Source organism: Caretta caretta, chromosome 6 (genome assembly GCF_965140235.1).
Source record: "Caretta caretta isolate rCarCar2 chromosome 6, rCarCar1.hap1, whole genome shotgun sequence".
NCBI lineage: Eukaryota > Metazoa > Chordata > Testudines > Cheloniidae > Caretta > Caretta caretta.
The window spans coordinates 9,777,566-9,800,991 of NC_134211.1; the positions used below are offsets into that span (position 1 = coordinate 9,777,566).

A 23,426-nucleotide genomic window follows, 5' to 3' on the forward strand; every position below is an offset into this window, starting at 1 on the left:
GGAGTTGATCCTGCTGAAATGTATCTTGAAAGGGTTCATCACCTAAATCACTCGCATCAATATCGCACATGTCATCATGTGTCAATACTGTCTCTAGTGCCCTGCATTGCTGGTGTAGGTCTTCTTCAGGTATAGTGAGGAGTTTGGGAATATCATACAACATCCCAAATATACTGCTGTGTTCCTTGAGCTGCATGAAACGTTCTTCAACTGACTGTATTGCACAATCTAGCACCTGGTTAAAGAATTCAACTTTGAATTGTTGTTTGGGGTCTCTTATGGGATTATCCCATGCCTCATAATCAAAATGTCTTCTTCTTCGGTGACTCTTGTATTCTTGAATGGGTGGGAAAATAGCTTCAGTGTGAAGGTCCTCTGCCAACTTCTGTGCACTCTTCAGAACGTTTTGAAATCCCTCATGTGACCAGTAAGACTCCAGATATGACTTTGCTTTGTCCAGTTGTTCCATTGCTCCAGATATATCAAGATCAACACCTTGGAGTCTCTTGCTTACAACATTTATTTCAAACACTATGTCATACCACAAAACTAAGCCACACAGAAATTTGAAGTCATGTATGTTTCTGGTGATTCCATTTCCCTCTAAGAAGAAAAGGAGTACTTGTTTCACCTTAGAGACTAACCAATTTATTTGAGCATAAGCTTTCGTGAGCTACAGCTCACTTCATCGGATGCATACTGTGGAAAATACAGAAGATCTTTTTATACACACAAACCATGAAAAAATGGGTGTTTGCCACTACAAAAGGTTTTCTCTCCCCCGACCCCACTCTCCTGCTGGTAATAGCTTATCTAAAGTGATCACCCTCCTTACAATGTGTATGATAATCAAGGTGGGCCATTTCCAGCACAAATCCAGGGTTTAACAAGAATGTCTGGGGGGGGAGGCTAGGAAAAAACAAGGGGAAATAGGTTACCTTGCATAACGACTTAGCCACTCCCAGTCTCTATTCAAGCCTAAGTTAATTGTATCCAATTTGCAAATGAATTCCAATTCAACAGTCTCTCGCTGGAGTCTGGTTTTGAAGTTTTTCTGTTGTAATATCTCAACTTTCATGTCTGTAATAGCGTGACCAGAGAGATTGAAGTGTTCTCCGACTGGTTTATGAATGTTATAATTCTTGACATCTGATTTGTCATCCCTCTGCCACTGTTCTCCCATGAACAGCTCCTGTCATAGCATTATCCTCCATAAGGGCAACTATGGCATCATCTATCTTCCCAATTTGGTGTTTGATAGGCTTTATCGCCTCCACTCGACTGTCCCAGCGTGTGGCACTCAGTGATTTCAGTGTCAGAGATGATGTTCCCAGATGTTGCTTCAAAATTTGCCATCGATGAGTTGATGCAGAGAAAAATACATAGATGTTTTGAATTACATTTGAAAATTCAGCAGCCTCACTAGAAGCTGATGCTGCACCACTGACCACCAAGTTCAATGAATGAGAACTGCATGGGACAAAAAAAGCTCGAGGGTTTAACTCTTGGATCCGTGTCTGCACTCCTCTGTTCTTTCCTCTCATGTTGGCACCATATCATAGCCCTGACCTCTCATGTCAGCTATCGCAATTCCCGTATCTTCCAGCTCTTAAGAAGCACATTTGTCATACCAGCTCCTGTACTATCATCAATGTCAATAAATTCTAGAAAATGCTTTCTGACAGTCACCATTGCAGGGACGTTTTCACTAGGTTCTGTTGTTGTTACAAAATGCACCATTAAAGTCATTTGTTCCATATGGCTGAGGTCAGGTGTGCAGTCCAGAATAACAGAGTAATATCTTGCTGACTTCAGATCTGCCACAATCTTCTGTTTGACTTTTGTTCCCAGTAACTGTATGATCTCATTTTGAATGGTTTTTCCAAAGTAGTGGTGTGTGTACATTTCTTGGGTGGTGACTCTTCTTAGATGCTCCTGGAGTACAGCATCAAACTCAGCAAGCATTCTCACAATGGCAATGAGCCTTTTCAGAACATTTTGTCAGTAAAGAGACTCTGATGCAATCTTCTCTTCAGGCTGGTCATCTATGGTGGCTTTTAACCTTAGTCTCATCTCAACCTCTTTCCACCTATGGAATGCTCTCTGGTGATTTGCTGCCTTCTCATGGCATGCCAGATTTTTAGCCAGATTTTTCCAGTCCTTTGTTCCTGTAGAACCCAATGTGGCTGGAACATTAGACTGCAAGAGTTTGCAACAAAAACAGTATGCAACATTCTGGGTTTCTGAGTACATAAGTCATGGCCTCTCCACTTTGTCACCATTGGGGATTTCACGCCAGAAATGTGTTGGATGAAAAATTCTATTTTCATTGTCTTTGGGGAACAGAAAGTTTTTCACTTGCTGTGGCCCATGCAGTACAAGGAAGTCCCTCAGGCTACTCCTCAAGGGGTCCACAGTCCTGGATCATCAAGACTTAAGGAACTAAACTCAGCAGCAGCTGTTTCTTGCACCTCCTCCACACCCTTCTCTGATCTTCACTTTTCTTCAGGAATGTGCATGATTACATCCATTTGAGATGGAGATACGGATGCTGCAGTAGTTGCCAGGTCACCTGCACTCTGACTAACTGGAAGATCAGGCATCTCCTCACCACTCACATCCTCACTGGGGCCAGGAGGCTCACCGTGAACGTTTGTGTCTATGTATCTCAGGAGAGCTCCTTCCTGCTTAGATAGAAAAGCTTCCTTTGCTTTCTTTCTTTTTCTGAATGCTGCCCCAGAGGGGAGTTTTCTTCTTTCACTCATGACTGCTGTTCTTTGCCAGCTATAGTGGCTCTCAACACTCAATTGAAGGGGACAAATAAGCAGGCTGGTAGCAGGGCCTGAGTGAGGGAAGATGTCAGCATCTTAAGAGCCTAACTGGCTCCTACCACTTCAGTTTACTGCCTGTTCTCCTCAAGTGGGTTCAGGGAAGCAGCAGGAAACAGGAAGCCCCCTGAGAAGCTGGTGTTAATCAGTCCAGGCTCCTGGCGGTGCTGGAGAGGTGCACAAGAGGCCCCTCCTCCTCTCTCTCCCTGCAGCTCCTGCTGCTTTCTGTTATTCCCTCTCACCTTTTCTCCTGCCTGCCTGTTCTGTCTCTAGTGCCCTCCTTCCTCCAGCACAGCACTCCACCATCTCTGTGCATCTAGAGCAGAGAATACATACGCACCAGCAGCAGACACAATTTTCTACGCTCTGGGTCCTAGTGGCCCCCCTCCCCGCCCCCAGTCTGGCACCTGAGGTGGCCGCCTCAGTTCGCCTCATAGTAAGGCCAGCCCTGGGCCCAGCTGATCCCGAATGCCCTGTGGAATTGCTCTGATTCCAACACTCACTGCCCACTGATTGTTGTGTCATCTGGGAACCACATCAGCAGTGATTTTGTATTTCCTTCTGGATCATTGAGAATGATATCGAATAGCATTGGGCCAAGGACAGATGAACAAGATCATACTGAAATAATGGAATGGTTACCTGCTCTGTGGGGTTTCTCCTCCAGCTCCACAGACTCGTCTCTCACTGCACTGCCAGGGACCTGCTTCTTTGAAAAGAAAGTTTTAAAACATTCCAGTTAAAGTACCAAAGCGGTGACCCTTTAACAGCAGTGTGGCCCTACGATGTAACCGAGATGGAAGGAGTGCATTGGCCTGTTCTGTGCCTTCCTGCAGCAGGGAATGTAGTCCTGCATGAGGGTCATCTTTATGTTAATTGAAAAAGGGAGATGTAAGCAGCCCTGTAAAATGGGTATCTTGGGGATCTGATTTTCACTTTGGTGCCAGAAGGCTGGGCTTGAGTCCTGGGGAAGCCCTGATGGTAAAAGTTATGGGACTCTTGATTTGTAAAATTCTGACTGGATTAGGGAAGGGAGATTGATCACATCTGTTCTCCCCATCCCGGAACACAAAGGAGCACACAATGAAACTGCAAGGTGGAAAATGTAAAACTGATTTAAAAAATACTTTTTAACACAATGAGTGATTAGTCTGTGGAACTCACTGCCACAAGAATTAAGCCAATGTCCTGTTATCAGAGACAACGATGAACTCTAGCATAGGAGGAAGATTATCCCACATATCCCATGGGATACTGTGGTGGTTTTTATCCCTTTCCCTGAAGTACCCGGTGCTGGGAACTGTCGGAGACAGGAGATTGGGCTAGATGGACCTTGGGTCTGATTCTGTCTGGCAATTTGTATGCTACTAAACTGTAGGTTAGTTCCTAGGGTTTGGTGTGGACAAAACACAGAGGAAATGTCTTCCTTACCAAAGGCACTTAGAGAATGGCTCGTGCAGATTTAATTCTATTATGTATTGTACTCCCATCTGAAGTAACAGCTGATGTTTTCATTATCTTTATAAAAATCCAGTTCTTCTTTGAATCTTGCTAAGCTTTTGGCTTTGGTGATGGATACTGACAGTGAGTTCCACCAGCTAATTACACATTGTGTGAATAAGTATTTCCTTTGTTCAGTTTTGAATTTCTCACTTTCAATTTCATTGAATGTTGTCTTGTTTCTTTGTTATGAGGCAGGGAGAATAGAAGTGACCAATCTCCCTTCTCTAGATCACTCAGAGCAGGCTTTTATCATGTGTCCTCTTACCCATCTCCTCGCTAAAGGAACCACCCTCCCAGTCTTTTCAAACTCTCTTCATCGAAGAATATTTCCAGGCTCTTGAGCATTCTCATCACCCTTCTGTGAACCTCTCTAAGGTCAGGTCTACACTATAAACTTACATCAGTATAACTAAGTCCTTCAGGGATGAGAAAATCCACACCCTAACCCCTGGTGTAGACAGCGCTATGTTCTCCCATCGACATAACTATGGTGCATCTCGCAGAGGTGGATTAACTAAGCCTGGGGTTGGCAACCTTTGGCTCGCGGCCCATCAGGCTAAGCCACTGGCAGGCCGCGAGACAGTTTGTTTGCCTTGAGTGTCCACAGGCACAGAGCCCCGCAGCTCCCAGTGGCTGCGGTTCACCATTCCCGGCCAATGGGAGCTGCAGGAAGTGGCACAGGCTGGCCGCTGCTTCCCGCAGCTCCAAATGGAGCCAAAGGTTGCTGACCCCTGAACTAAGCCAACAGGAGAAGCTCTCCTGTCGGCATAGTAGCATCTTCACTGAAGTGCTACAGCAGCTCAGCTGCCATGTTTTATGTGTAGACCTGCCCAAATTCTGCAATATCCCACATGAGATGGGTTGACCCAGCACTGCTCCCAGTATCCAGATGGGGCAGCTCCACCGATTTATACAAAGGCATCAGAACATTCTCTGTAAAATTCTCCATCCTGTCCTTCTGCATCTAAACCTCTCGTTTGCTTTTTTTTTACACACAGCTGCACTTTGAGCAGAGGTATTCACTAAGCTACAATGGACCCACTTTTTCTGAGCTGGCACAGTTACAATATACCCCTGTAAGGTGTATCAGTATTTGAAATTGCTCCTTCTCATGTGTATTAGTTTGGGTTCATCATCGCTGAATTCCCCTGCCTGGGTGTTTCCCATTCACTTTGCTTGGTTAGGTCTCACCCATTTTCTTCACAGACTTCTGGAAAATTTTCCTCCCTTCCTCCTTAGCCCCCTTGCCAGATATTTACTAAATATTTTAAACCACAGTTTCCTCCCACAAACCCTTCTGACATCTCCATAGTTAAGCTATAGCCGCATTGGGAATTGTGTCTTTTGTGCTTTACACAACACCAACAATATGGAGAACCTTCCCCCGGACACAGCTGATCTTAAATAGAGCTGGGCAAATTTTTTCTACTTAAACATTTTTTCAGTTAAAATATTCAGATTCAGTGACACCAAAATATTTAGCAAATTCACATAGATTTTACCAAACTGTTTCAGTTGAAAAAAACCTTTGGAATATATAATAAAAATGAAACACTTAATTTTTTAAACAATATGTTTCAATTTTTCAGACTGAAACAAACTTTACTTCTGAAATGGCCTTGATTTTATTTTTTAACAATTAAAGTACATTTAAAAATGCTCAAAATTGAAATGAAACCAAATGTTTAGTTCAATCTACAATGGAAATGTTTTCAACTTTTTGATTCACCAAAATACTTGGAAAATGTTGTTTTGGGTTTGACACAAAACAATTGTTTTCCAATTTTTCAGCATTTCCAGTGAACCAGAAAAAACTTTATTCGCCCACTCCTCATCCCAATTAACTGTGTTCACTGAACATGCAAAGACAAGGCCCAGCTACATACACATGGCTGCTCCTGCTGGTCCCTGGCACAGAAAACAGTGAGCGCCACTAGAGGGCTCCCATACTAGTTAAAGGGATGCTCCCTTATGTACTACAGGGATAGTCTGTTTTTTCCTTCTCTTTGTTTTCTTTCTTTTAGACAACATCTGATCCATGATAGAACTTTGCTTCTTTATCAACGAGGTTATTGAAAGTTTAAATACATTTCCCATTTACCTGGGATTTAGAGGCTACATGTGGCTGATCCAAACGTTTACGACCCAACTTTTTTTTCTGCTCCTTTGGCTGGGAAGCGGAGCCTGTGAGGTTGTCTCTCTCCATCTTCTTTGGTGACTCCGGCTGGTGCCCAGAGAACTGTTGAATTCTGGTCTCTTGTCCCAGCGACAGCACAAGCTGGGGGAAATATGATTTTATTGAAGGAACCAGCCTTTCCTCTGGGATGTGGTGCTTCCTACAGTCACCCTGGCCTTTGTCACAACTAGATGACCCCAATCCAAGGTGCTTTTCATGGAGTTACAACTTAAGAACCCTCATAAATAAAGCTGGGCACATTTTTTTAGGTGAATAATATATTTGCCAAAAAATGCATTTTTGAGGCAACAAAACTATTTAAGGTTTCAGAGGAACAGCCGTGTTAGTCTGTATTCGCAAAAAGAAAAGGAGTACTTGTGGCACCTTAGAGACTAACCAATTTATTTGAGCATGAGCTTTCGTGAGCTACAGCTCACTTCATCAGATGATGATCACATCTGATGAAGTGAGCTGTAGCTCACGAAAGCTCATGCTCAAATAAATTGGTTAGTCTCTAAGGTGCCACAAGTATTCCTTTTCTTTTTGCGAAAACTATTTAAAAAAGTGGATCTAATCCAGCAAATTGTTTTGGCAGAAAAAAAATGGGGAAAGAATTTGAAGACCTTGAAATGGTTCATTTTTGGCAACTTCAAAACAAAACATTTCAACTTTTCACCCTGAACTATTTCATTCTGACCACTTTGAAATGAACCGTTCTGAGTTTTCATTTCAAAATGGCCATTTGTTTTTTAATTTAAAAAGTGAAAAACACCTAAAACCAACCCAAAATTAAATGAAAAATCCTTCAACTCAAAATGAATTTTTTCTTCACATTTTTTTGGTTCAACCCCTGAATTGAAAAATCAGATTTTTGCTCAGCTCTGCTCATGAAGTCAAGTCGATGCAGGCTGTGGCTGCGCTCTTGGTATGCCGTGCATCACAGTTAGGCCACATACCAGGGCTCCAAGGTCAGCACTGGCTGCTGATTGGCAGTGCAGTTTAGGATGTTGGTTGTGACCCAGAAAGCTCAAAATGGCTTGGGACTTTCCCATTGAAAATTCCGTTCTCTCCCCATGGGATACCTCTACAGCTACGACCAGCAAAGGCAACCGAGCTAGTAGGTCCCTGGCTTAACAAACAGGGATATTTTCTGCAAGGAATTCACAACCTTGCCACTCACTTCACGCCTCCAGATCTGTTGACCTTCAGGGATTACAAAACTCAGCTGTTTTCTTGGCTTGCAGGACTGAGTTAATCTGCTCTAACTCAGCCAGGCGTTATAGGGCTGGATGCAGAAATGGCTGGGAGAGATTCTTTGGCCTGGGTTATGCCAGAGGCCAGACTGGTCAGACATTGCGCGCTGCTGGCCTTGGAACTGATGAGCATGTGAATTGTGGGCTATTGGTTTTTCATTTACGTGAAGGCTTCAGGTATCAAAGGGGCTTTTATTACGTTGTACAGCGTCTTTGGGCAGTAGAACTTAGTGCTTCTACAACTATTAAAACCTACAGGCAGTGATAAATATGCTTTGTACAAATCGGCCTAAATTTTCAGAAATGGCCACTAATATTTGGGCACCACGTTTGACTGCCCAGCTAGGGTACATCTACACTAAGACCAGGCTTTCACTCAGGTTTAAGCCTAAGCCCCCTTCCGTTCACACAAAATCAGTCTGACTCAGGTCAGCCAGCACTCCAGACCCTGCTAGGGGATGGGTCAGAGCCCGAATCCCACCTTGACTGTCATTTTACAGTGTGGACGCAGACCCAAGTCAGAAGGTCCGTGTAGTGCAGCATGGAAGTGTTAGCACGGCTGTGAGACCAGGCCCAGCAATTGTAAACGCAGCTTTACAATGCAGTGTGGATGCTCAACTTCACTTAGTTGAAAATCCAATTTTCCATTAAAAACCAGTTTGGATGGAAATATTTTGACCCGCCCTAGCTGAAAGAAATAATCATAAATAGCAATAAATCTCAAGGCAGATTAACAGTAATAAATCTAGATCCATTTGCCATTAAAAAACAAAATTAAAAGACTCAGTTCTAGGGTCTGCTCTGGATTCTCTGGGTAGGGGCAATCTCGGGTCTCTTAAGAGCTGCTGGACCAGCTTTACAGCCCTCACCTCCCAGCCCGCTGGCCCACAGGGCGCTCCCAGGGTAAGGGGATGCCAGGGCAGCATCCCTATGAGAGACTCTGGGCCAGTGTTTGAAAATAAGCCATCCATTTCGCAGTCACTTGAGGGTAACAGAGAGTGGTGCCATATTCATCCCTGGCGTGAGGTTGGGTGAGGTTCTCTGGCCTGGGTTATGTAGGAGACCAAATTTAGATGATCATAACAGTCTCTGTGAATTTAGACCCTCTTGGACCAAAATAAATATTACACTGGCCAGATGTGAATTGGGATCTTGCCCTGGGGCACCACCCTGTGCCACCAGCCAAGCCAGCTTGCCTGCTAATTGTTGGAATAACGATGCTCAACTGATGTTGATCAGGTTAAATAAAACTCCCACCTCATCTGTTACCGCAGCAGCACGGCACTGCAGCTGGGATTCAGGTCCCAATTCCCGTCCTGAACCCAGCAGACGTGCTTCGTCTTGGTTCGGTTTTGAAGTTCTCCATTCTGGGTGCAAAACAAACAACAAGTGAAGATCACCAGTTTTTACCCATCCCAGCATCCTTCACACATGCCTCGTGCCCCTCCTTTCCGGAGCTGTCCTGCAGGACACAGGAAATGAGGAAATCGTTTGGTTCTCTATAGTTTGGACAGGACTTTCTCCAATTGGCTGCTTGTTCCAACCCTCCCCCTCCCCAAAGTCTCTTCACCTCCGTTTCAATCCACACCTGCCCCTTTTATCCTCTTCTCTCCTGCCCTGTCCCCCTCAGCCGCTCTTCTGGGTCCGCTCTCACTTCTCTTTTCTGTCCATGTAGTTGGTCCCCACCTAACTAAACCCTCTGGAAAATAGAAAATTGTTTTGCCACCATCCCATTGGTCACTCTGCTGGTGTGTCCTACCCCTTCCCTCACCCTGGGTCTGTCTGGTTTGTTGAGATCGTCAACTCTTTGGGACAAGGACATCTACCACTCTGTGTCTGTGCAGCACCTAGCACAATGAGGCCACATTTTTGGTTGACCCGAGACACTGTCCTAACAAACATGATTCCTAATGACAATAAGGAAACAGGCTCTCAACTTCCTTTGAAGCTGAAGACAAGGCCATTGTGGAGAAGCTAAAAGAATTCTTTGCATTGGTTTTCACTGCGGAAGAGCTGAGGGAGATTCCCACACCTGAGCCATTCCTTTTAGGTGACAAATCTGAGGAACTGTCCCACGTTGAGGTGTCAGTAGAGGAGGTTTTGGAACAAATTGAGAAGTTACATAGCAATTAGTCACCAGGACCAGATGGTATTCTCCCAAGAGTTCTGAAGGAACGCAGATAAGAAGTCACAGAACTACTAACTGTGATTTGTAACCTATCACCTAAATCAGCTTCTGTACCAGATGACTGGAGGTTAGCCAATGGGCTGCCAAATTTTTTAAAAGGCTCCACAGGTGATCCAGGCAAGTACAGGCCAGTAAGCCTGACTTCAGTACCGGGCAAACTGGTTGAAACTATAGTAAAGAACAGAATAATCAGACACAGAGATGAACACGATTTGCTGGGGACAAGTCAACATGGCTTTTGTAAAGGGAAATCATGCCTCACCACTCTACTAGAATTCTTTGAGCAGGGTCAACAAACAGGTGGACAAGGGTGATCCAGTGCATACAGTGCACTTGGACTTTCAGAAAGCCTTTGACAAGGTTCCTCACCACAGGTTTTTAAGCAAAGTAACCAGCCATGGGATAAGAGGGAAGGTCCACTCATAGATCAGTAACTAGTTAAAAGATGGGAAAGAAACAGTAAGAATAAATGGTAATTTTTTCAGAAGGGAGAGAGGTAAATAGTGGTGTCCCCTAGCGGTCGGTACTTGGACATATTCATAAATGATCTGGAAAAAGGGGTAAGTAGTAAGGTGGAAAAATTTACAGAAGATACAAAGCTACTCAAGACAGTTAAGTCCAAAGCAGACTGTGAAGAGTTACAAAGGGATCTCACAAAACTGGTTGACTGGACAACAAAATGGCAGATGAAATTCAGTGTTGACAAATGCAAAGTAATACACATTGGAAAATATAATCCCGACTGTACATGCAAAATAATGTACAGTTATTTTACAAGGGACTTGGGGGAAGGGTTGGAATGGGGAAGCACGGGGGTGGAGCAGGGGTGGAAATAGGTGGGGTGAGGGCTGGGGGGAAGGGGTGGAGGGGCGGGGCTTGGGGCACAGTGGGGATCGAGCACCCCCTGGCTAGAGGGGAAGTCAGCACCTATGCATGCCAGGGTTTGTAGTGCTTGTGTGAGCTCCACCTTTCTAGAATGGCTTTCACAGTGTACGGTGGGAAAACTTGCCTGTCCCTCCTGGGGATGGTGGGGGGCAATGGCATGAGCTCTTCAAATGGAGTGGTGAGAGGTGCAGCCCCAAAGACTCAGCGTGTAATTTGATGATACTCACAGCATCAGCTGTACCTCTCAGACACTAGACACCAGTGCAAGGATAGAGTCTGCCTGAGCTATGCTCATTCTCCACTTCCTGTGCCAGGGTGCAGGCAAGGTCCAATTGGCAGCTCTGCAACCTTACACCAGCTGAGAACTTCCCCAGAGAGGGGAACTCTCAGCTGGCCAGCATGGGCAAGACTCCACCACTGGGCCCCACCTGAGTGGCACAAAGTGTCCAGAACAAAAGAGTAGAATCTGGGCCATTATTTGGGGTTTTACCTTGGCATGAGAATGCTGCTGTTTGCTCTGCTCTCTGTATATTAATTTCTGCTACAGGAGCCTCTCCATCTTCACCATCTGAAAGTTAGAGGAGGGCGGCATTACCGAACTGATCACAGGAGGAGCTTAAGCAGGAAATGAAAGGGGCTAGGAGAGTATTTTCCCCAAGTGAGTCATTTTCAACCCAATATATTTATTTCCTGGGTCAGAGCAGCTTAGATGGTAAGAGGCAGCAGTGAATTCTACACCTGGTTCAGCTACTGAGTGATCTTGGGCATGTCACATCACTTCCCTGTGCCTCAGTTTCCCCATCTGTAGAATGGGGATGATGGTACTGACCTCTGTGGAGCTGGCATGATGGCTCCTTCCCCTTGCCCCTCCCTGCCACTGTGCACAAACCTGACTGGCTGCGGGGAGTGCCAGCCAAAGGCATAGCATTAACTCTGACCCTTGCAAGGGTTTGAGTGAATGAGCAGGCAGGAATCAGGATGAGAGACAAGCCTGGAAACTGGAAAAGAAAACAAAGAAGAAAGAGGAGCCTGAAGCTAGGGCAGAGAGGAAGCTGCTTGGAGGAGAACCCGCTGTTTGCAAAAGGGATTCTCGTAAACTCTCAGCCAGGAGCTGAGTCCACGTTACCAACACGCCGTCCTGAGCTCACCCTGCCAGCCAGCACCAGACTGCAGGGAGAGGTTGGATTGACCCAAGGTAGGGAGGGGATTGCGTTGGTGCGGGGTCAAAAGTCTGTGTGTGTCTAGCCGGGCGAGGAAGAGCTGTTTTGTTGTGTGCTGTGCCTGGGGGAGGCAGTCTGAAATCCCCGCTAGAGATCCTGGCCTGGGTCTGTTCCTGGCTTTGCCTGGGTTATATAAAAGTGTTGTTCTATCATTAAGTGTGGTACTTGTTCCAGGGGTTCACTCTGACCCCTCTGGGAGGGAGGCACGGGTGTCATTTCAGATTTGGGGGGCAACTTTAACCGTGATTCCAGGGGCTACTTAGGCACCTGAAAACTCTAGGTTTTTTGCGGATAATAACTTAGAAATTAGCTGACAGGAACACTGTACCTAATTCCTATATGAAGAAAGAAAAAAATATGTACAAACACCTATTAAAGCCGTATTTTAAGTTTATATGCAAGTTTAGGGTGTGGGGCTCAGCAATTTGGGAGAGCCCCCGAGAACAGCCACTACTCCAGTTCGAGAGGAGTCAGCTGAGGTGGTTCGGGCACTTGATAAGGATGCCCCTTAGGAGGCTTCCTTTGGAATTCTACCAGGCACATCCTACTGGGAGGAGGCCCTGAGGCCAACCCAGGACACACTGGCGGGATTATATCTCCCAGCTGGCCTGGGCACGCTTGGGAATCCCCCAGGAGGAGCTGGAACCTGTTGTGGAGGACGGAGGTCTGGTCCTCCCTTCTCTCCATGCTGCTGCCGTGACCCTCACCAGGTAAAGCAGCATAAAGGAAAAAGAAGAAGAAAAAAGAAAGATGTAAGTTTAGAACCATCAGGAGATAATACAGCAAAATAGTCCCCATCCGAAACCGGGACGTCTCAATTCTGGAGCCTTAACACAGATAACAGAAACCCAAGTTTGATACTTTCCACACTATCTTTAGTAGAGATAACTCAAAATAAATAAAATTTGCTTAAAATCTGCTTAACAGACACACTCACTCACTCTATTTTAATCAATTGCTTTTCACTCCCCTAAAAATGTATTTATTTAACTTTAACATCTGTGTTTTTTAATCTTTTATTAAGAACAGGGATTTGTTTTTCTAATTATTTTGTTGTTTATGCTCCCTGATCACAATCGTGTGCGTGAGTCACTAACATCTGACTCCATTGCTGCTTTTAGTATCAGACTGGGAACCACATTTAGTTTTGTACGGATTTTAAGTTATTTTACAGCTATAACTAAAAATACAATTTGAAAATAAGCGACCTTCATCTGCACTGTGTCTAAAGTCATGTGTTTAGCTAAGTTTTTTGGTGTGTGGTTTTTTTTTAAACTGGCGAGTTTACAAGCTAAATTTGAGTACAAGCTACAAAAGTTTGAGTACAAAAGGTGAGTACAAGCTAAATTTACATTCTAGAAGGATACTATTATTTGATTGCACCACTTTAAATAATGAATGACAAAGCACAATATGGTAATAAAAGTAATAATGATAAATTAATCCAGCTGGGACAGGTTCGGCATTTTAGAACTCACTACTCAAAGAATTACATTTAAGCATAAGAGAGAAATAAAATGATGAAATACTCAGACCAGTCAAAAAACTAATATAACAGCACTGTAATCCTTGACGAACTTTGAAAGAATAAAATTACAGAGACTATATGTGCATTGCACATTTCAACAGGAAGTACCAAGAAGTAACAACAACAACATAAGTGTGTGTGTCCGTGTGCAAGAGAGTGTGTGGTGGGGAGTGTGTGTATGTGAAAGAGTTTGCATGTTGGGGGGAAGTGTGTGTGTGTGTGTACCTGAGTGTGTCAGCTCGCTGTCTCTGTAAGATGAGCACTTAGAAGCCTGAACACTTGTTCAATACAGCAGTCATGGGCGGCACATGACTCTGGCATTTGGGGAGGCTGGTGCGAACCCCGGAAGCTCCCCCAGTGCCCAGACCGGGGCCTCGCCCCCTGCTCTCCCCAGAGACCTGTCTCCGCTCAGCCTCCTCCCCCCGAGGCCCTGCCGCTCGCCTTCACCACTCGCTCCTCTCCTCTGCAGCAGAGGAGAGGAGCAAGCGGCAACAAGGGGTGGGAGAGGGGGCCTAGAGGGAGGGAACCGAGTGGCTCCACCCTTTTCCCCAAGGCCTCCCCACCTGCTGCTCGCTCCTCTCCTTCACCCCCTCCCACTCCTGAGTTCGAGGCACAGACAGGCTCCCTGTGTGCCAACCGCAGCTCAGCGGAGACTGGGTACATGGACGGGGGAAGGGAACGCTCCAACATCAGCCCCCGCTCCCAGCTCTGCGCAGCAGACCAGGAGCCTCTACCCAGTGTACTCTACGGCCTGGCCAGTTTGTGTGGCCTCACAGTCACAAACACACACCGGATTGTTACCCTTCCACCGAAGTGCATATTTATTCTTTCCTTGCCAAGTAGAACGGTGTACTGGGGGCTTATGGCAAGAGGAGACTTCCACAAAACCTTCTTTCCTCAGCCCAGGCTCACCCTCCGAGCTTTTCTTCTGAGCTTCTCCTTTGCCTCCTGTTCCTTCCACTTGTATCCTCCCAATTACGTCGTTACCTCTCTCCATTCTGAAAACCAACCATTAATTCCTACCCTTTGTTTCCCATCTTTTAACCAATTAGTGATCGATGAGAGAACCTTCCCTCTTATCCCATGACAGGTTATTTTGCTTAAGAGTCTTTGGTGAGGAACCTCATCAAAGGCCTTCCAAATATCTAAGTACACTATGTACACTGGATCCCCCTTGTCCACATGCTTGTTGACCCCCTCAAAGAATTCTAATAGATTAGTGAGGCATGGTTTACCTTTACAAAAATCATGTTGACTCTTCCCCAACAAATTATGTTCATCTATGTGTCTGACAATTCTGTTCTTTACTATAGTTTCAACCAGTTTGCCAGGTACCGCAGTCAGGCTTCCCAGCCTGTACTTGCTTAGATCACAAGTGGAGCCTTTAAAGACAATTGGCATCACATTAGCTATCCTCCAGTCATCTGATACAGAGGCTGATTGAAAGGACAGGTTACAAACCAAAGTTAGTAGTTCTGCAATATCACATTTGAGTTATTTCAGAACTCTTGGGTGAATAGCATCTGGTCCTTGTGACTGTTTAATTTATCAATTTGTTCTAAAACCTCCTCTAATGACACCTCAATCTGGGACAGTTGCTCAGATTTGTCAGAAAAGAATGGCTCAGGTTTGGGAATCTCCCTCATATCCTCAGCCGTGCAGACTGATGCAAAGAAATGCATTTAGTTTCTTCGCAGTGGCCTTATTTTCCTTGAGTGCTCCTTTACCACCTCGATCGTCCAGTGGCCGCACTGGTTATTTAGCAGGCTTTCTGCTTTTGATGTACTTAAAAAGAAAATTGTTGTTACTTTCTGAGTCTTTGGCTAGCTGTTGCTCAAATGCTTTTTTGGCCTTTCTAACTATATTTTTACATTTCACCTGCCAGAATTTATGCTCCTTTCCATCTTCCTCACTAGGATTTAACTTCCACTTTTTAAAGGATGCCTTTTTGCCTCTCACTGCTTCTTTTACTTTGTTGTTTAGCCACGGTGGCACTTTTTTGATTCTCTTACTATGGTTTTTAATTTGGGGCACACATTTAAGTTGAGCCTCTATTATAGTGTCTTTACAAATGTTCCATGCAGTTTGCAGGGATTTCACTTTTGGTGCTGTACCTTTTCATTTCTGTTTAACTAACCTCCTCATTTTTCTGTAGTTCCCCTTTCCGAAATTAAGGGCTACCTTGGTGGGCTCCTGTGGTGTTTTTCCTGCCACAGGGATGTTAAATTTAATTATATTATAAGCACTATTACCAAGTGGACTAGCTATATTCACTTCCTGTGCTCCACTTAGGACTAAATCAAGAATTGCCTCTTCCCTTGTGGGCTCCAGGACCAGCTGCTCCAAGAAGCCGTAATTTCAGGTGCCAAGAAACTTTATCTCTGCATCCTCACCAACAGTGTTTAATTGATCATAGCAGAGCTTGCAGTCTTCTTCAGGATGCAGTGACATCAGTGACCAGGGTGCTGCTAATAGTACCCTGTCGCACCCCCTTAGTCAAGCACTTTGAGATAGATGATAAGAGTCAGATGTTGTTTTAATTTTGCTCCCAATTTGGACATAAAAGGCTAGAAGACATGCCCCTCTGGTCTGCAGAATGAATTGGTTTGCGTCAAGAAAGACATTACAGGAGAGCAGGACTAGTGGGAAAGGATCAGTTGTTCTTTTCTGGAAAAAGAAATTCTAAATAAAGATTTTTCCTAAGCAAATTGTTTGAAGCTGGTTACCTGCGCTGTCGGGTACCAGCACCCAGAGGTCATCTTCCTGCTGCAGCAGGTCATCACCTCTCCCTGCCTCAGCGAGGTTGCTGTCTGAGCTGGTGTCCTTGTGTTCCTTTGAAAAGGAAAGTTAAAGGCTAGGAAATAAAGGCCATACAGCCCTGAGAAAGGCCAAATGTGTCCTGCCTCAGATCACATGTTCCGACTAGATAATACCTCGAGGTCCCTTCCAGCCCTAAGTTTCTGTGATTCTATGTCCTGTAACAGGCATTCAGATGGGGTGAAATTTAGGCCTAGACAGAAATCCAAAGGCAAAATAGCTGCCTGGGCCCCCAGGGAGCTCTCTGAGATCTTGAGCTTGAAGAAAACTTGAGGAAACTTTACCATCAGCCCCAAATAAGGGGCAATGCATCACTGTGTCAGGCCAGGAGCAGCCCAGGGAGTGCACTGTCTCTCGCACACAAGGACTGTACGCTGCTAAGTCCTTTCAGGATTGAGGCGGTACCTAGAATTTGTGCTGGGGCAAATTTCATCCATAAAAACTTTTTCCCTCTCATCTTTTGTTGGCTGGACACAGGAGAGCGTTATGTTGAACAGGTCATTCACTGGAGGGCAATTTCCTGGGACTTGCTATGGACAAAACAGATCCATAGATTCCAAGGTGAGAGAGGACCACGGTGATCATCTACTCTGGCCTCCTGTGTATCATAGGCCAGAACATTTCACCCCGTGATTCTTTCTGACTCTTCACATCACCTGTGAGAACCCATCTACCCACCAAGCCACTGAAACCTACTTTCCATCATCATGTTTCCTTCCAGGAGCCATGGTATCAAATCAGCTCCTAGAAGCCCTTCCTTCCACACACTTGACAAGGCATTCGATAACACAGAAGCAGGATCCAAGCAGCATCGTTGTTAATGCGTGAGTCAGACTAATGATCCATCCAGCCCAGCAGACTCCAATGGTCAGTGTCAGCTCTTACATAGGACGGAACCACCATGTGGATAGTTATGGAATAACGTATTCCTATCCACAGACAGTTAATGGGTGGCTTGTTCCCCAGAGGAGGTGGGTTTATGTTTATTATAAAGTTTTACCAGATTTACTTGAACTATGCGTAAATTTATCCTTATAAATGTCCATTCCCTTTTTTGGGACTCCCACTAAGTTCTTGCCCTCAAAGATACCTTTGTGTCGGTGAGTTCCACAGGCTAACTCTCTCTCCAAAAAAGAAATAGCTACTTTGGTCAGTTTTAAACTCACTGCCTTTCAATTTAATTTATTCTGTCCTTTGCTCTTGCATCATTAAACAGCATTCATGGAAGTCAATTCATTATGTTAAAGTCCTCCATCATGCCCCCTCTTATTTATCTCTGGTATTTAGATGGCCCCTGTTACCATAATACATGAGCATCTCACAACCTTTACTGTATTTATCCTCACGATGCCCCTAGAAGGTAGGAAATGGCTACAACGCTTCTTGTACACATGAGAAACTGAGGCACTGACATAGAATCATAGAATCATAGAATATCAGGATTGGAAGGGACCTCAGGAGGTCATCTAGTCCAACCCCCTGCTCAAAGCAGAACCAATCCCCAATTTTTGCCCCAAATGGCCCCCTCAAGGATTGAACTCACAACCCTGGGTTTAGCAGGCCAATGCTCAAACCACTGAGCATGACCAAGCTCACACAAGAAGTCAGTGGTGGAGCAAGGAATTGAACCATTACATCCCCAGGGGCTAAGCTAAGACCCTAACCTCCCTTCACCACCCCTCCAAGCTAAACCTATTTCGACTGTAAGTGCTGTGAGGCTGGGATCATCTTTTGTTCTCTGTTTGTACAGCTCCCAGCACACTGGGACTGTGCCCGTAGGCACTGTCACAGATAGATAATAATAATCATGATCTTTCCAATCTTTCTTCGCACGTAAGTCTCAAGCCCCTGATCCTCCAGGGCTGGAGCACCCACGCGGAAAAATTAGTGGGTGCTCTGCACCCACCAGCAGCCAACCTCCCCTCACCCCCCACCCCACCTTCTCCCGCTCCTCCCCCTCTCCTGAGCAGGTTGCGTCCCCGCTCCTCCACCTATCTCCCAGCGCTTCCCACCCGGCTATCGCCAAACAGCTGTCTGTCAGCGTTAGCAAGCTCCGGGAGGGAGGGAGAGGAGTGGGAACATGGCGTGCTCAGGGGAGGAGGTGGGGAAGAGGCGGGGCCGGGGCAGGGATTTGGGGAAGGGGTTGGAATAGGGGCGAGGAAGAGGCAGGGCGGGGCCTCATGGAAGAGGTGGAGTGGGGGCAGGGCTGGGGGCCGAGGGGGTGTCGAGCACCCACAGAAAAGAGGGGAAGTTGGCGCCTATGTGACCAGAACTGAATGCAGTATCCATAGGAAGGTGTAACATTGGCACTAGAATAGCAGAAGAGAAGAATGAGGGGGGATTTGATAGCTGCTTTCAACTACCTGAAAGGGGGTTCCAAAGAGGATGGCTCTAGACTGTTCTCAGTGGTAGCAGATGACAGAACGAGGAGTAATGGTCTCAAGTTGCAGTGGGGGAGGTTTAGATTGGATATTAGGAAAAACTTTTTCACTAGGAGGGTGGTGAAACACTGGAATGCGTTACTTAGGGAGGTGGTAGAATCTCCTTCCTTAGAGGTTTTTAAGGTCAGGCTTGACATAGCCCTGGCTGGGATGATTTAACTGGGAATTGGTCCTGCTTCGAGCAGGGGGTTGGACTAGATGACCTTCTGGGGTCCCTTCCAACCCTGATATTCTATGATTCTATGATCTCCTTACGCATCCTGACATTTTGTTTTTCACTCTGTTGGGAAATGGGAGGAATTCCCACAGCTGTAATTTACCTCCTATATCTTGGAGTAACTGATTTAAAACATAAATCTGGAAATAACTCCTACCTCTGTTTTTGCCTGAAGCTGGGATCCAGGTCCTGATTCCTGTCCAAACAGGTCATCTTTCAAAAGTCCTGGACTCTCAGGTTTTCCTTCATTTTCTTCATTTCCTTCATTTATTTCTGGTTCTAAACTTCCAGATCCTGGTTAAAGCAAATGTTAATAAAAACAACACTAATATTAAGAATAATAAACAGGGCTGTTGATTAATCACAGTTAACTCACGTGATTAATTTTTTTTAAAAAAATCGCAGTTTCAATCACACTGTTAAACAATAGAATACCAACTGAAATGTATTACATATTTTGGGGTGTTTTTCTACATTTTCAAATATATTGATTTCAATTACAACACAGAACACAAAGTGTACAGTGCTCACTTTGGATCTTGGAGTGCATCTGGTATGTAAATATCTTGTGATGCTGGCTACAACAGTGCCATAGGAACACCTGTTCTCACTTTCAGGTGACATTGTAAACAAGAAGCAGGCAGCATTATTTCCTGTAAATGTAAACAAACTTGTTTGTCTGAGCAATTGGCTGAACAAGAAGTAGGACTGAGTGGACTTGCAGGCTCTAAAGTTTTACATTGTTTAATTTTTGAATGCTGTTATTTTTGTACATAATTCTACATTTGTAAGTTGCAATTTCATGATAAAGAGATTGCATTACAATACTTGTTTGAGGTGAACTGAAAAAATACTATTATTTTATCATTTTTACAATGCAAATATTTGTAATAAAAATAAAGTGAGCACTGTTCACTTTGTATTCTGTGTTGTAATTGAAATCAATATATTTGAAAATGTAGAAAACATCCACAAATATTTAAAATGGCATTCCATTATTGTTTAATAGTATGATTAATCACATGATTAATCGTGAATACTTTTTTTAATCACATGATTAATCGTGATTAATTTTTGTAATTGCTTGACAGTCCTAAAAAAACCTAGTTTTCCCCCTCAGTTATCAGCCTCCCATTTAGTCCAGCCCCATCCCTGGCCCCTTTCTTTAGCTAATTTTGGTAAAAATTGAAAAATATCTACTTAAAAAAATTATTTCAGTTAGAGCTGGTCAGAAATTATTAATCAAAATGCTTTTTCAAGGGAAAATGTTGTCTTTATCTAAACATTTTTGCAGAATGTGTCTATTAAAAAATTTTGTGTTGCAAAACTGAAAACTTTTCAGTTTCTGGCTGCTGAAAACTGAAATTTTTTGTTTATTTTTAAGTTTTCAACAAAATGTTTTAAAAAAATATATTTTCCTCTAAATTTTTCCCAGAAAAAAACCCTTGCTGATATTCTGATGAGCAAAACTCTCAGCCACGGGCAGTGGCTGAACCCTCCATTCAGGGGGGCTAGGCCGCCAGCCTCACCCCATCTGCCTGAGGCCCCAGCCACCCCGACCCCCACCAGCCACCCTGCACCAGCGGGCCTGACCCTTGAGCTGCTCTGGCCTGCAACAGCAGGCCTGACCCCCAAGCTGGCCTGAGCTGCCCTGGCTGGCCCAAGACACCCCAGCCATGCTGGCCCCAGCTGCCCCAGCCGTGCTGGCCCGAGCCGCACCATGTCTAAGTCCACCAGAGACCACACTGCAGTGATCCCATCCCAGCTACTAGACCCCAGTCTTCTGGCTGTCCAATTAAGGCACTAGCTGTGTCTCTGTGAGATTGTGCACACATCTTCGCTTGCTCCCAGGCGGTAATGGTTCACATCAGCTTAGGCCACGTCTACACTGGCAAGTTAAAACTCTCTAACTTGCTGGCTCAGGGGTGTGAAAAATCACACACACACACCCCAAGCGCATCAAGTTTGAGCACTTTAAAGCGCTAGTGTGGACAGGCTCCGAGCACGGGGAGCCGCACTCCCAGCGCTCGGAGCTATTCCCCTCATGGAGGGGGGTTACCAGGAGCGACCACACTTGCACATCAAGGCGCTGCCGTAGGAGCGTTCCCACAGCAGCGCTTTCACTTCTGTAGTGTAGACTTAGTTTTAGGCTTTACCGGTGGAAGGGGCAGATTTTTGGATTCCATTTATCTTTTTAAATGAAAAACTTGTAAATAGAATTACCACAGCTGCTCAGGAAAGGGAATTTCTATTCTGGGGGAAACTGTGACATTTCAAAAAAATGTTCTGAATTGGAATGAAAAGCTGAAATGATGAAATTTCCTAAAATATGAAAATTTCAAAATTTTTATTTTCAGGAACATTGAAATGTATTATTTCAACGGTGTCATTTTGATTCATTTTATTTTGACTTTTACATTCTATTAAACATTTAATAGCATATATACATTTTATTAAGTATCATACATGTAATACTAAATTTAATATTTAATATAAAAGTCAAAACAAAGTGAATCAAAGCAACATTATCAAAACAAATCATTATGACATTTTCTAAATGAGATGTTTCATTTTGGACAAAACTGCATGGAAACTCTTCTGTCTAAAATTTTCACTCAGCTCTAAAAAAAAAAATCACAAGGGGAAATGAAATGGTTACCACTACTATCCGGGATTTTCCCCTCTTTCTGCTCCTCTGTCTCTGCTTCTCCAGTGGCTCGGTCTGTAGCTCCAACCTTGCGTTCCTTGGAAAAGGAAGGTCATCAAAGCATGAATGGGGTGATTCTTTAAACGTAGCAGAGGCTTGATTTAGGCCAAATGCAGCCCTTTGACAGGCGTGAGGGAACAACTCCTCTGCTAACCGACGGCAGAAACAGGTTAACTGAGCAGGTTAAGAGCTGCTGGGTTATTGTGGCTAACATTTTCAAAAACAGGAGGCTAATGGTAGGCTCCTACTTCCATATTTAGGCAATTAAATAAGTGGACTCATTTTCAGATGTGCTGAGCTGGAAAATGGGAGGGCTTTTCACAGGAAAAAACAGCTATTTGTCAAAACCCTGCTAAGCCCCAAAACATTCTCAGCCCAACACCTCCAAAAACTCAAACAATTTTGGCCAAAATCTGTAAAAATTTTGGCCCCAAATTGCCAAAAAACTAAAAAAAATTGGTCAATAACTATTAAAAACTAAATAATTTTTGACCCAAATGGTCAAAAATCAAAAGATTTTAATGAAAGTGGACACTTTTCTGGAAAGTTTGGTTTAGTCAAAAATCCACATTTTTCAACAAAAAGAAAAAAGTTTGGAAAGATTTCCAACAGCATAAGCCAGCAGATCCCGCTTACTACACTGGGAGCTGCTGGGTGCCCAATGCTTCTGAAAAGTAGACCATTTAGGGCCTAATCCAAAGGTCATGGAAGTCAGTGGAAAGACTCCCCACGATTTCACTAAGACTTTGGATCAGGCTTTTATGAGATGTCTAAATATTAGAGATGGTTAGAAAATTGAAATTGTTTCTAGTGAGGACAGCCTAGAAATTTCAAAATTTCCCATGGGAAAAAAATTAATTTGTTCCAGGAAAATCAACATTTTTCAATTTGACTTTTTTAAAACAAAACATGTAGCAGCTGCCCACCTACAACGGACTCCTTAGGCTGCTGTTGATGCTTTGAGGGGCACCCAGCCCCAGGAATCCCCCACAGTCAGAAACTGCCCAGAAAGTCCCCCGCTGCAGAGTGACAAGCCTAGAAGACCTGAGAGCAGCTTCCAGGGCTGCTACACTCCACTGAACCCATAGATCCTGAAATGGCAGGCCCCCGAACACCCCGCCAGGTCAGCTGGTAGGAAACCAGGCCTGTGTTTTTCCTTCCTGTCCGCAAGGAATTTCAGTTTCAATAAATCAGCATTTTCATACAAAAAAAAATCATTGGAAAATTTCTGAGCAGCCATAAAACTAAGCTCAGTTCCCACTGATCCTAAGGAAACGAACGCCCCACCTCAATGGCTGCTTCCACAGAATCAGCTGGTGGCTGGAGTCCAGGTCCTGGATCCTGTTCAGCGGCAGGGGCGTCTTCTGACAGTCCTGAACTCAGAGGGTTTGGTTCATTTGTATCTAGCTCTAAAGATTTAGCTCCTGGTACTGAAAAAGTCAAAAACAGAAAAACAGCATCTGTTCACTGAGTGTGAGGGCAAATTCCCAGTGTTCACTTAAATGACCGTCTTAGAGTCTCCAGCACCGGAAAAGTCTTTCCTCTCTTTTACCCCACTGCTGAGTAAAATGGGGAAATATACAGTTGTCAGTATGTTAACTCTTCACAGTGTGGCCAGTGTCTTTGTATGTATCTGTGCAGCACCCAGCACAACGGGACCCAA

General features: G+C 44.5%; 2 protein-coding genes across 4 annotated transcripts in view; one reads left to right on the forward strand and one right to left on the reverse strand.

The window, feature by feature from the left end:
- LOC125637905 (E3 ubiquitin-protein ligase rnf213-alpha) overlaps positions 1-23,426 on the reverse strand; it is a 174,646-nt gene that overhangs the window by 146,603 nt on the left and 4,617 nt on the right. Inside the window, exons 3-10 of one of the 3 annotated variants that reach the window (XM_048852965.2) lie at positions 23,051-23,193; positions 21,716-21,800; positions 19,214-19,350; positions 16,308-16,413; positions 11,324-11,401; positions 9,018-9,127; positions 6,433-6,609; positions 3,471-3,534 (exon numbers count right to left, since the gene is read on the reverse strand). In XM_048852965.2, the coding sequence (XP_048708922.2) occupies positions 3,471-3,534; positions 6,433-6,609; positions 9,018-9,127; positions 11,324-11,401; positions 16,308-16,413; positions 19,214-19,350; positions 21,716-21,800; positions 23,051-23,193 (900 nt within the window). Of the gene's footprint in view, positions 1-3,470; positions 3,538-6,432; positions 6,610-9,017; positions 9,128-11,323; positions 11,402-16,307; positions 16,414-19,213; positions 19,351-21,715; positions 21,801-23,050; positions 23,194-23,426 lie in introns of all 3 variants that reach the window. The other 2 variants (XM_048852963.2, XM_048852966.2) reach the window with 2 other exon arrangements.
- Positions 1-23,426, forward strand: part of TBRG1 (transforming growth factor beta regulator 1) — a 64,096-nt gene that overhangs the window by 10,731 nt on the left and 29,939 nt on the right. The window lies entirely within an intron of this gene.